The following is a 12,762-nucleotide window of genomic DNA, read 5'->3' on the forward strand; positions in this document are numbered from 1 at the left end:
AACTCAACCGACGCAGTCCCAACCGCACAGACAGAGAGAGACTTGCCAGCGATGCTCATTGTCAAATCCTCCACAATTCACAGTTTGAAATGATGCGTAATGCAGGTAGAAGACAAAAGACAGAGCTGAGGTATTGTAGCATGAAGCTTGAGACCAATTGCTGACTTCGGAACTATCATTTTACATTTCTTGAAGGCACAGCCCTTGCTGAGGTATGAAAAATGAGGTCTGCATAGCTTTAGACTACATCTGCACACACCTAGAGAGATCAATCTTTCAGATGAAGCGAGCCGGAAATCCTCTCTGCTGTAGGTAGCCATTCAAGGTTCTCTAAAGACTTTTATTAAAGGTTCCCTAAAGGTTTTCACCAGTACCTGGAGGCAAATTGTCTTCTTCCTGCTGCAAAGAGTGATAATTCATTGTCAGGATAAAAAAAATCCCACGTGTGGTTGCATTTCAGCATGCTGTTAATGTCATTTCTATAACGCTTTGTGAGAGTATCTGCGTGAAGGAAAACAATTATGATCCTTTCTCCGTGAGTGAGAGTGCATGTCCTTATCTAATAAGGAAGGAAGGAAGAGACAGCCTGCGCAAAGGTTGGCCAGATAAAGGTTACTCCTGTCCCCTTGCAAATCCCAGACTGCTTTCAAAATGAGAATTATGTGGCGAAGCACTGCAGACTGAACTAATCTTGTTTTCTGTTACAATGCTCATCCGAGCTCCATTTGCCCTTACCCTAACAAAAATTTACTGGTAAAGAACAAGTAGGGCAACTATCAGACGTAAAGGCCAAACATCATCAACTCTGAACCAAAAGTGAAAAGGAATCAAGGAAATCCTAAATTTTTAAAACAAAAATATCACAGACTTTAATAAAAATTAAACACAAAGCAGATGCAATTTTCATAACCAGCTTTAAGATGAAGAAATCAGCTGTCTTTTCAGACAGAGCTTTCGTATCTAGCAGTAATTTGTACATGAAATCTGCAACTATGAGCAGTCTTAATGTTCAAAAGTCTTACAGAAAGCAAGACAATGGTTTTTTTGGCAGAGGACACGGCATGAAATGTGATACACTCTCTAGGAAACTAACATTTCCAAAACTTGAAAACATAAAAAGAAAACGTAGACTTTAAAAGATCTGAGATTCACCGTGGCCAACCGAGCAAATAATTCTGCCTAGTGTAGTGCCCAGCTGCTGAAGTGCATGAAGAGAGAAGGATGGGCACAGGGCTTACAGGGGTCCAGCGGTGCACACCGGGCACTTAAATTCTTTGGATGGACTGGAAGACTATGTTACCCAAAAAAAACATATATAACATTTCATGCATATTTTAAATCCAGTGGAGAAAGAGATATATTGTCAAAAGATGTTCAAAGTATCCAGAGCGCCAGTGTTTCTGGCACACTACAACCCAATGATGACTAAAGCTGAGGGGAAACAAAGCTCATTTTATCTCAGGCTCTGAAACACAAGGAAAGGCGTCAAGGTGTATTTCCTTTCAAATACAATTCTGAGACAACTTCACTGTCTTTAAAGAGATACATCTTTCTGGCTACTGTCAAAACTTTAATAATCTGACTTTTCAGGATTTAATAAAAAGAGCCCCTGAAACACAATTTTTACCCTCTATGAAGCATCCTTGAAAAAAACCCCAAGTGTCCTGGAATGGGTATCCCCAGATTTCCTATGACAATACACAGGCACATTCTTCCAATCGCACTCTCAGAGTCAGTATCTGGAAGGGCAGAAATGTCTTCTGGAAGCACACACAGCATTAAATCTAACAGGCTAGGAAAAAGTGTTTTGACTGAGAAATAGATTTTCAAATGCTTTCATGTCATAGGCTGCTACAAAGACTCACTGCCTATGATAAGGAGGCCATGAAGATCTATGTGGGATTGCTTTTTCCGTATGTTCACAGCATGTGATTGAGCATAACTATGAATGTGCTTGGAGGACAAAAATGTTATTTTAAGATTAAAACTGATTAGCTCCCCTGACTGTATCAGTGCAGAATAGTAATAATTTTCATGGTACTCATCAAATGGAAAAAAACATTAACCTAAAAAACCTAAGGAAAAAGAAATCAGAAACATATTTTAAGTCCTGTCATAAGGGAAGTAATAAATCGCTATTTGAACCAGAACTTGACATGTTCAAAATCCCGTATCATCTACTTTGATGACACATTCTATGATATATAGTTTACAATTCACATCATATCACACGTACAATGAAACCATTTGTAATACTCCAGTTTCAGACAAGATTAACAAAAGTGGCAGCTCTGAAGGAAGAGATGTTGTATAGAACATACTAATTGCTAAAGTTTGGGAAACATAAAGACATTTGGAGAGAGGAACATAATTTTGAAAGAACATAGCCCACAGTCCAAGGGATGAGGATTAGTCATTAAAAAAAATTGGGAGTGTGCATGATATAGGCATTTCAGTGGTATTAATGCAGGGGAAGAAAAAGAAATAAAACATGCTGTTTGTTCTGTTGCTACAATGACCGTAGAACTCCTGACTATTGCTTCTAGAATGAAGAGTTAGTTTTTGTGTAATTAAAACAGCCTAGAATTTCAGTTTTTAATTTTAGAGCTGATTTTCCAAGTCTAAAGAGCCAAAATCATGCTGATGTGAATGTCAATTCCCAGGTCTTTGCTAAACATCAGGAAGCTTTCTGGGAATAAAACTAAACTGGAAAACACTACGTGGTTGTTGGGAATTCAGTAAATCCATGCTGGATGCCATGTCAGACAGGTCTCCTGAAGTCCTGGGGGGAAGTGCAACTAATTTTAGGTGTTCTGTCAACACAAAGATGGGATACTGAACAAAAGAACAAGAAGAAATGGACCTTCACCTAACAATGAACCAGAAAAAAAACCCCATCAAAATCTAAAAAAACCCCGAAGAGTTATAATACAAAGAAAAGGGAATGCATGCGAAGTCTACAGGCTGGTAAAACAAAAGCTTTTACTTTCATAACTATAGATGTCTGCAGAGTAAATACATAAGCCAAAAGGCTATCTGGCTGCAAACACTGCTGTTCAATTTTAAACTGCCAGACACAAACAATTTGTACAGAGCTGTGAAAAACTCTTCTTTATGAAAATGCAGAACAGTATTAAAGCTGCTAATACAAATTTTTAATAATAAAAATGTGCTTATAATGTAACTCCCTGAAATATCTCTGCCCGTATCAGCTTGTTATTCTGTAAGCCTGCATTAGCCTATAATCTAATTGTCAGCCTATTTGTTAGTTCACATCTCTGCCTTCCAAAAAGCAAACCAAAAAAATGTCCACTGCCAGAATGTACTGAAGCATGTAGGAAAGCGAACAAATAATGAGAAAGCATAAAAGAACAGCCTAGGCCATTGTTTGATGACACGAATGACATCTTCCCACGGATGCCAGAAGCAATCCGCTGCCATTTGACCAAGCAGAGGTATTCCTTCTGGGACCACTCAGAACGCAATTTTCATCTCATTGTTTCCACTCCAGTTCCCTTTCCATATAAACAAAAGCAAAAATATTTGCAATAGTATAGGCTGTGAGATTGCATAGTTTTATTTCTAGATCATAGATCATCTTGCTTTTTTAAACGGACCACTGATATCTCTGTTATTGTTTTATTAATTTGATATTTAAACATTATGGAATGATCCTGGCAATGGTTAAACAGTTTAAGTCTGCAGATATTCCTTTATATAAATATATATATATGCATATGTAAGTGTATATTTATCTATTCACATACACACACATATTCTTAAAAAAGAAACACCCAAGAAGTTCAGCCACATCAGGGTAAGTTATTAACTTGACACAGAGTATTTACTTGGACAGCTGGACTTCACAGTTAATCGGATGGATGTGGTACCAGATGGTCCAAAATAAACCAAATTTACACCTAACAAATATACTCCTCAGAAAATAAGTAACAGGGAAAGACATATTAGATGCTTTATCCTTCAAAGCCATGTTCCTACTTTTTTTTTTTTTGCAGAATGAAAGCAGGCTTACCTATGTGAGCACTGTATATGATCTTAAAATGTACATAGTCTGCTTGCCTTTTTTTGTTGATGCATTTAAAATCTTTGGTTTATATTGAAACAATGCACCATGTCATGCAACTGCCTCAAACTTTGGTACTTCTTTAGGTACTAAATTCACATGTGAAAGCATGGAGAGAGCCTGATGGAAATGCACTGTATTTTTATTAAAATCATTATTCTCATTCTACAGTCATACCCACCTCTCAGTGCTCTCAAATACATAATTTTACAAATAAAACAACATAGCCCTAATTCCCAAAGCAGGTACATCAGTTGAGGTCCCATCCCCTCTCCCTGCCTGGTCTTTCTAGCTCACCTACACTCTTCCTCCACTCTTGGTCAGTTAAGCTGAGGCACCTCCTGTCTCCTCTTTCCCTCCATTCCCAGTGTCCTTTCTTCTGCTCAGCTACTCTCATGTTTATTCAGCTGGATCATGGCCTTTTGTTGTCTGATCCACTCACTTTCTCATCTCAGCAAACCATCCCTTCCTCCAGCTACGATCATAGAATGGTTAGGGTTGGAAGGGACCTTTAAAGCCCATCCAGTCCAACCCCACTGCAAGGAGCAGGGACATCCGCAACCAGATCAGGTTGCTCAGAGCCTCATCCAACCTGGCCTTGAATGTTTCCAGGGATGGGGCATCCACCACCTCTCCTTTCTCTCTCAGCTTCCAGTTTCATCACGGCAAGGACCCACCACAGATGTTGGCCAGTGCACGTGTGAACGTAATGGAGAAAGACGAGATCAACTCAGTCTCTTGGTGATGAGGAAGGTTCAAATATGCTCAGCTCAGAAGGAATCTGCAGATATTTTTAGCTGTTAAATTGCTGCGTGAGATGTGCAAACTGCAAAGCCTTTATGAGGGCTGAAAAACTTGCTTTCATGACTTTTCATTTGGAAGGCAGGGTACCTGTCCATGAAACAAAAGATTGGAGCTGCTGCTCCAAGGCGCTGTGACACCAGAGCATTTCAAAGAAAAGCCCCTGAAAATTGAAAAATTGAAAATGTGAGCAAGGCAATACATTGCCCCAGCCCTTTCCTTGGAAACACCTCATGGCTTCAGTCACAACTTCCCAAAATAATTTCATTTGAAAAATAAAGTTTGTAAGGACGAAAGAACACACTTTGTGTGGACAATGCCAGACCAAATAATTAAAGTAAGGTGTTATTAGTTCTAACTAATAAAAAACAGATTACATAAGGGGATATTTGGGAGAACCTTACAACAAGCATTATGGTCAGCCATCATAAAATTAAGGGCATATGACAAAAAGAACTTGCAATAAATAAATACATTTTGCTGTATTTATAGCCTTCAAGGCTTATATCCTCAGAAAAAGATGCAAGTTCAGCGGCACCGTAAGCTTCCCAGCTGTGGTCCATCTACACCACTGAGCTCCCTCCCCTCACTGCCCCCAGGCATTCCTTCTGGCTGAAACTGCTGTATCTGTCTACTGACACTTCCCTAGGATACACGGTTGAACCTCTGAACCAACACTGGATGTGAAAGGCTTTTGATTAGCAATGGCCAGTTTTCTCTATGAATGTATGTTCTGCAGCTAGAATTCCCAAACTTCATTTGTTCCAGTGCCACCCTTGGCAGAGATGATCACGGCGACAGAAGCTTTGGGGTACACGTGCACATATACACAGGAGATGGCATTTCCATAACTGCTTTGAAGTAGCACATACAGCACTACCGGCATTCTAACACAGCTCGGGTTGCAGGGACAGGTGGAAAATCAGCAGTTGTTGCCAATGATTCTTTGTCAGTGGCCAACACTAGAATGCTTTGAGAGGCTACAAAGATAATCCATCTAGGATTGGCAGAGTTGTTTGCTTGGAAAATTTTCCTCTCCTTTTCCAGACGGACCTGCATTTGCTGAAATTGCAAGCACATCTTGAGATTTTCCATCACAGAAAAGAAGGAACTATATATAACTTGCCACACAGCACTATCTTTGTATCCTAGGATTCAGAGATAGTTAACCACAAAAACGTACTCAAAAGCTACGTTCAGTTGTGATTTGTCCTGACGTAAGTTTTAAAATGCAGCATAGAGAAGAAATTCAGTTCCCTACCTTTCTTGTGAGTGGCACTTCAATAGGGACGGGGACAACTTCCGCAAGCAGGCAGCCATAAAACGCTACCATGAAAGCAGCAGGATCATTGTTAGGAAATACCAGTGTTACCTGAAACAGAAAGACGTATGTTAAAAATGTTTTATCCCAGGTTTCAGATAATAATTGGAGTTTCCATGCGTCCTTTTGGAGAGAGATGATTACCAAAACATTTCTATGATAACTATTCAAATACTTAATGAAAGATGAATGAGGCATCAAAAGGAATTTATTCTGATAGACACTACTTTTGTGAACATTTTCACTTACGATGTAGCTAAGTATTTTCATGCTGCATTGTTTCCTCCATTGACAATACCTTTCATCTTGTTCTCAATTTACTGATTGCTTTACAGATGTTAAATAACCACGTAAATGGAATTAATAGAATTTTATATTCTAATTTAATAATTTGCTTGAAGTTACTGAAAACAAAGTGGATCTGTGACCAATTCATATTACCCAGACTTATTATGCCATTATGTCAATAATGAACACACTATGTTTCATCTCCCTGTGTTTTGCCTCACACAACAATTTCATGTTAGGATTGAACTGTTGTCCAAGTGTAGAAGTTTTTGTGTACTTAGTGAATACCAATACCTGACATCTAGAGAAGCAAGCGTCACATCCAGAGCTGGCTATACAGCATGCCAACCTAGGTCTGGATTTCTTAAACTTCAGAGCTTTAGGGCTCAGGCTAGGAAACTATTTAGATAAAAGAATGCCATGAAAAGATAAAATATCAGAGCAAATCACCTGTCTGCTCACTGGGTGCCCTTCGCCTCTCAGTGAGCTGAACTGTGCAGATTACTTCTGTGCACAATGCAGACAATGTCTTAGATCCTCCAAGGGCAAAGGGGAAGGAGAGAGGAGAGTGCATGGTCTCACTCAGGACCCAGCAAATTAGAGAGTCCATGACTTTCCTCGCAAGGGCAGGGAATACTACTGCTCTCACCTACTGGTGAATGACCTCAGTGACTAGATCCTGCCTACATTTTTGGTTTGGTTCAGTCAGACGCACATTCCCAGCTCTTACCTTAAACAGCTGTAATGCATCTGGTAACTATCTTGCACGGTCAACTGAAGTGGCATGCAAACGCATGGCAAATGACTTCAAGCTTAATTCCTTTGGGTTTGCACACAGGATCAGAGTGTATTATTACAGAATCCTAAAATTGCTGAAACTACTTAATAACTCTTGAGTTTTGACCACTTTGACATCCATGAGTTCGGCGTTTCAATCTCTCAAAGTAAAATCATGTTTTCATATAGTCTCCATGGTTCAGTTGCTGGAAACTAAGAGCTTCCAGTGATATCATGTGGCTTCAAAGACAGTCACCTCTCATAGATTAACTTCATTTCTTCAAACTACGAGAAATCTAACCAACCTTGTCCAAGTGGGTCTAAATACCTGCTTTTAAGCTGAAGACTGTAACTTCAGAACTAATGAAACCAGAGAAAATACATTGCTACTTTATCTGTATGCTTGCACATGAAAAAATCCAACTGCTGGAGATAGCTGTGCCGGGTTTACTTCATGTATTCTCCATGCACAGCCTCAGGGGAAATGGAAAGGATTTTGCTAGGTGCACTGAGGCGCTGCTACAGTTTGCTGAGCCCAGCAAACATCTGAAAGATGTTGAAAGATCCCAAAAGATACTTTGAGGACTGTTGGATTTTGTGTTGGTCTTTGTTTACAAACACACAGTGAAGGCTCAGCTGGGAATCTTTGCAAAGGAGCTGACAGAGCTGAAAAAATCACACTGAAGTCCAGTGGGAATGAGGCATTAACTTTCCCTCCAAAAAACCTTAATCACTAACAGACCTGTACCAAATAAATAAATAATGTATGTGAGAGCAAAAAGGGATAAGGTTGAAGGAAAACAAAACACAGAGTGTATATTACCAGATGAGAATTTGGTTACCTAGTAGGTATTTCAAAGGGCAAGCTTAATTTCCAGGCAGCTGTCTGGGGCAACACAAGGTTAAATTTCTGAAGTTACTATAGAAGGCAAATGTAGTTCATCGTGTGCTACAACAGTATCTGAAACGGGGAATCAGATGCAGGCACATTCACTTATTTTTTGGCTCAGACAAAGAACCTACGGAGTAACTTAACGGTAGTCATGAAAAATAGAGATTGTAGGGATAGAAGATGCTTTTAAAGGGAAAAAGGCCTTTCTGAACTTTATATAATACTAACATAAGGAAACAATTACACTCGTACTTAGAAAGACCAGAAATATATGTCTGTATTTCATTTAGTATCTAAAAACTACCTTTAACTGTTGTCACACAAAATACATTACTCAGAAATAAAAGCCATCTTCAAAGAAGTCAGAAAGCTTTTATGTTATTACAACAGGGGTGCAACAGCCAGAATAACAGCCTGGAACATCAGTACAGTAACACCTCATCTTCAACATGAAGTTGCTTCAAATGATCATGTGTCATCATGTTTCTGCGACGCAGCGATGCTAGGCAAGATGTCTTTAAAACGCAAAGCACATGCTTTCAGCACTCAGCTATAAACATGTGTTTCACTGTAACCTAGGTGCATTTATTTTAGTAAAGTTGCAATTCGTTCTTTATGTGTCCTGCACCAGCTAAACTTCCAGCTTTCAGCCGGAATTATCCACAAGTCCTTTCTTAATGCTGGGAGATGCCAGCGGCTGCTGCAGTAAATGAATATGAAGATGGGCAGTTAGCACACAATAGATGGGGGGGCTGCACGCTGCCCATATGTGAACTTTATTCCTTTAGGAGCTTTCTGGGTGAATTGTTTTGATGTGTACAATTGAAGAATTTGTTTCTTCTGCTGTTGCTTAGAGACACACTTGTATATCAAGTAAAAGAGATTCTTCAGATCCTACTCCTGGCTGAATGCATTGTAGGAAGCAATTTAGATTAAGGATCTTGAGATCCTTTAGTTAAATTCTTTATGATTTGTTTCAAAACGAAACATGGGAAGGACTGTCAGGTTTCATTTTAATTTTTTTTTTTCTTCTTTTTTTTTTCTTTTGGGAAGCATTATTGCATGCTCTCATTTTTGAAGCCCTAAGAAATGTGTAATGCAGACAGACATGTTTCTCACATGTGGCACAAGAGAACCAAGTGAACCAACAGTCTGAGAATTGCTATCAGACCCTGGGGGAGGAAGATTTAATCCCACACTCACAACTCTAAGCACCAAGGCAGGACTAAAATTTGCATTTCTGACTAATTTGTTCTGGAATCTCCATTTCACAGCTTAAAGCCAACCTGGAATGGGACCTGTGGAAATTTCTATACATGCTCTGGCAGAGAAAAGGGGTAGCAGACTCAGTCAGCCTTGACAGAGGAAGGGGTAGGTTTCTAAGTACGTCAGTAGCAAAACCATAGGATGTTCTTGTCTTCATTTAACAATTTCCAAGTGTTACCTCTGTAACCCTTGGGGGAACAGACAGTGCAGCACAGCTGTCTGATATTGAAGAATTTGAGCCATGTCCTTGAACACCACTTGCTCAATAACAAAAACCAGCAATTAGAACAAGATAAGTAAATACCTAAGGCAAAAATAGTAAAGACAACTAAAAATCTATAACCAATCCAAATGAAGTTTAAGGCGCGTGAACAGTATATTGCTACCAATTGAATTAGATGATTAAGCACGTGCATTTTGCATGTAACTTACTTAGAAAAGATAGAAAAGACTGATGCTGACGGACAATAAAGGTCTCCAGTATACCATCCATGGAGACCGTGCCCTTATTGCAACAAACCCTGGTTCTTTATCTACCCACCTAGATTCAGCCTCTAGCTGTAGCTGCATCAGAGTCAGGAATCAGGAATGGAAATATCCATGTTACCAGACAGAGTAATTTATTTATTTAACTGGCTGCCAAAATGTACTTACTTTGCTTGTCTTTGTCGTCCACAATGCTTCTTTTGTTTCTACCATCTCAACAACTACAAAGTCATTAGTAAGTAAGTTTTTTTACTCACATGACACCTCCAGGCTCCATAAGCAAGCTTTTGCTAAACAGACTGCTGTTCTATGTCCAAAAATCACTTTCCATGGGAACGTTTATTGTTGATGTTGCCACAACTTCAAGTTACTATTCAGCAGGCATCAGCTCAGGTTATTTATTATGCAGTTCAAAACATCTGTCTGAATGATCTATCTTTTTTTCTGACTTAGAAGGCAGATTTCACCCCCCCAACATTGCACTTCATTAATTTTCTCTGAGCACCCCAAATGTCTCATTCTCTCTTTGTCAACGTAGCATTTGAATTACTAGTAACTAAAAATCATTGAGATACTCACCCTGTCTCCAGGTCGTACCATTGGTTCTTGCTTTGTGCCTAATTTATGTAGTATATTGTAAGCAACCTTCATACTTCTGGTCCAAAGTTTGCCTATTAACACAAAAATTGTTAATTAATTTCAATATTCTTTTGTTTTACAAGACTATTAAAAAGAAAGAATACCTGAGCAGTGAAAAAAAAACCGTAGGAACATTGAAATTAGTTTTCCAATTAAATATGAAACCACTACTGGGACTAGTGAAAATATTTAAATACTTATCAGAAGCTTTCTTTGAGCTTCTTTTTTCAAGACAGTAGCATTTTTAAAGGAAAAAAAAAGTAAGAATGGTTTTCTTCATTGTGAAAGTTTTTTACTTTGGAGAGAATTTGATCTTGACTCCAAAAGTTAATGGCTAGAAGTGGCTGGAACATCATCAAGTCCAGACACCATCATAACACCCTTAGCTGTAGGAAGCCAGACAAGCTGTATTTCAGCCCAGACTGACCTCTGAGGGTGCTACTCAGGTTTCATGATGGCACTTCTCTTGACCCAAGCTACCAAAGGAAAAAGAGAAGGAGTCTCAAGAAGCAGAGAGAAGGAAAAAACACCCAACAGACAGAAAACACCCCGCAGCCAAAGGGGCACACTGAAGCAGCAGGGACCCTCTGATCCTTAGCGCATCCATATGTCTGCGTTTCACTTTTAACTCTGGGCCTTCTTCCATTTAACTTGGCTTTTTCTTCTCACCTGCTCCCATATCCTCCCTTCCCTCAGTTTCATTTCACTTGCTTCAGGTACCCTTCCTTTTTCACTGTCTCTCTTCTCCCTTTCTTCATCTCTCTATCTCAGTGCTTACCTAATCCTTATTGAGACCTCTCCTCTGTGTTCTTTAAAGAAAAAATTATCCCATCAAGATCTTTTTGGCCACATTACATGCTTTTCATTAATCCTTCAAGTGATCAGCATCTTCCAACTACACAAGCCCTTTCAGATTGCCTTCGTTTAGAGACCTTGTTACTTCCGTTTGAACAATACCGAGCGTAACAGCCCTTGTTCTTGGCTGGCCCCTAGGTACTGTCTTTAAGCAGGATTCAGTCTGACAGTAACAAATCTTTAATTCATGCCCACCAATAACTGAAACCATAATAGGTTCTGACAACAGATTACCTATGGGGTTCAGCAGTTCAGGCTCCCAAACATGGAGTATTGCTATTTATAACTAAGCCAAGCAGTTGTTATGGTAAGTTCCTCCACATCCCGGTTATAAAATGTAACATCGCTGAACTATTTTTAAGTGCAAATCTGATGTAAATGTAACATATGATGAGAAGGCCAGATTTTCTTTCTTTCCTCAGGAAAATTGAAAGGGTCACTGCTGCTTGTTACTGAGAAAGTACTAAATGTAATAGTGTAATAGTGTAATAGTGTATCATCAAACTATGTTTTGCAAAGTTTTTAGTTTATTTAAAATTACTCCAGTATTCGCATGCCGAACTGCCTCGCTGCTCAGAAACAAACATGACTCAATTCCGTTCCACTGTAAACTCAGCATGGATACAGGGGTACGTCTGCAGGATTAACCCTCACAGCACTAGGGCAGAAATGCCTTCATTTGCGGGAAATAAAAGTCTTTAAAAGCATCCCTGCTGCTACAGGCAACACTTGAACCTCACAAGTGAGTGGGAAAAAAACAAGGACTCCTGAAGAAAGCAAATACTCTTTTTCTTAAAGGTTTCCAACATTAAAGTTTCATTAAACTTTAAAGAGCAATTAGTAATAATACAGAAAATTGGAGAATGGAAATCAAAAGCCTGGCAAAAGTTCTTGAATTGCAAGAAAGAACCATCTTTACACAAAACACTTTCAAGCTTAAAATAAACATTCAATTTTTAATCCCTCTTCTGAGAGACACAAGGGGCTGCTGTGAAAACTTCTGTCCGAGCTATAGAGATTAAACCTGTTACAAGTCTTAAATTTGCATTTGTGACACATTCACACTAATTTTTCATCTATCAAATTCAGCATCATACAATATTTTCTCCAAACTCTAAGGGCTATTCATATTAAAAGTATTTAGATGCATTCTTTCAGAAGTACCCAGATACATAGTACAACCATCTCCGCGTACGTGATCTGAGTAAATGCAGAGATTAAGTTCTCTCAAAGACTAAGAAAATTTAAAGGGGTACTTTCCAGTAAAGTTTTAAATAATTAAGTGTTTAAATACATGTTGTCATTATGCTCTTTTATTGCCAAAATTTTATTTCAGCTTCTGAAACATAGAGC

General features: G+C 38.9%; 1 protein-coding gene across 5 annotated transcripts in view; it reads right to left on the reverse strand.

The window, feature by feature from the left end:
- The window catches only part of DIP2C (DIP2 acetate--CoA ligase C (putative)), a 327,977-nt gene that overhangs the window by 87,340 nt on the left and 227,875 nt on the right, over positions 1-12,762 (reverse strand). For all 5 annotated transcript variants that reach the window (XM_086741904.1, XM_086741903.1, XM_086741901.1 and 2 more), the window contains 2 exons: positions 10,495-10,586; positions 6,147-6,257 (listed from right to left, as the gene is read on the reverse strand). In XM_086741904.1, the coding sequence (XP_086598030.1) occupies positions 6,147-6,257; positions 10,495-10,586 (203 nt within the window). The remainder of the gene's footprint in view (positions 1-6,146; positions 6,258-10,494; positions 10,587-12,762) is intronic.

The sequence above is a fragment of the Chlamydotis macqueenii genome, chromosome 2 (genome assembly GCF_036417535.1).
Source record: "Chlamydotis macqueenii isolate bChlMac1 chromosome 2, bChlMac1.mat, whole genome shotgun sequence".
Lineage (NCBI taxonomy): Eukaryota > Metazoa > Chordata > Aves > Otidiformes > Otididae > Chlamydotis > Chlamydotis macqueenii.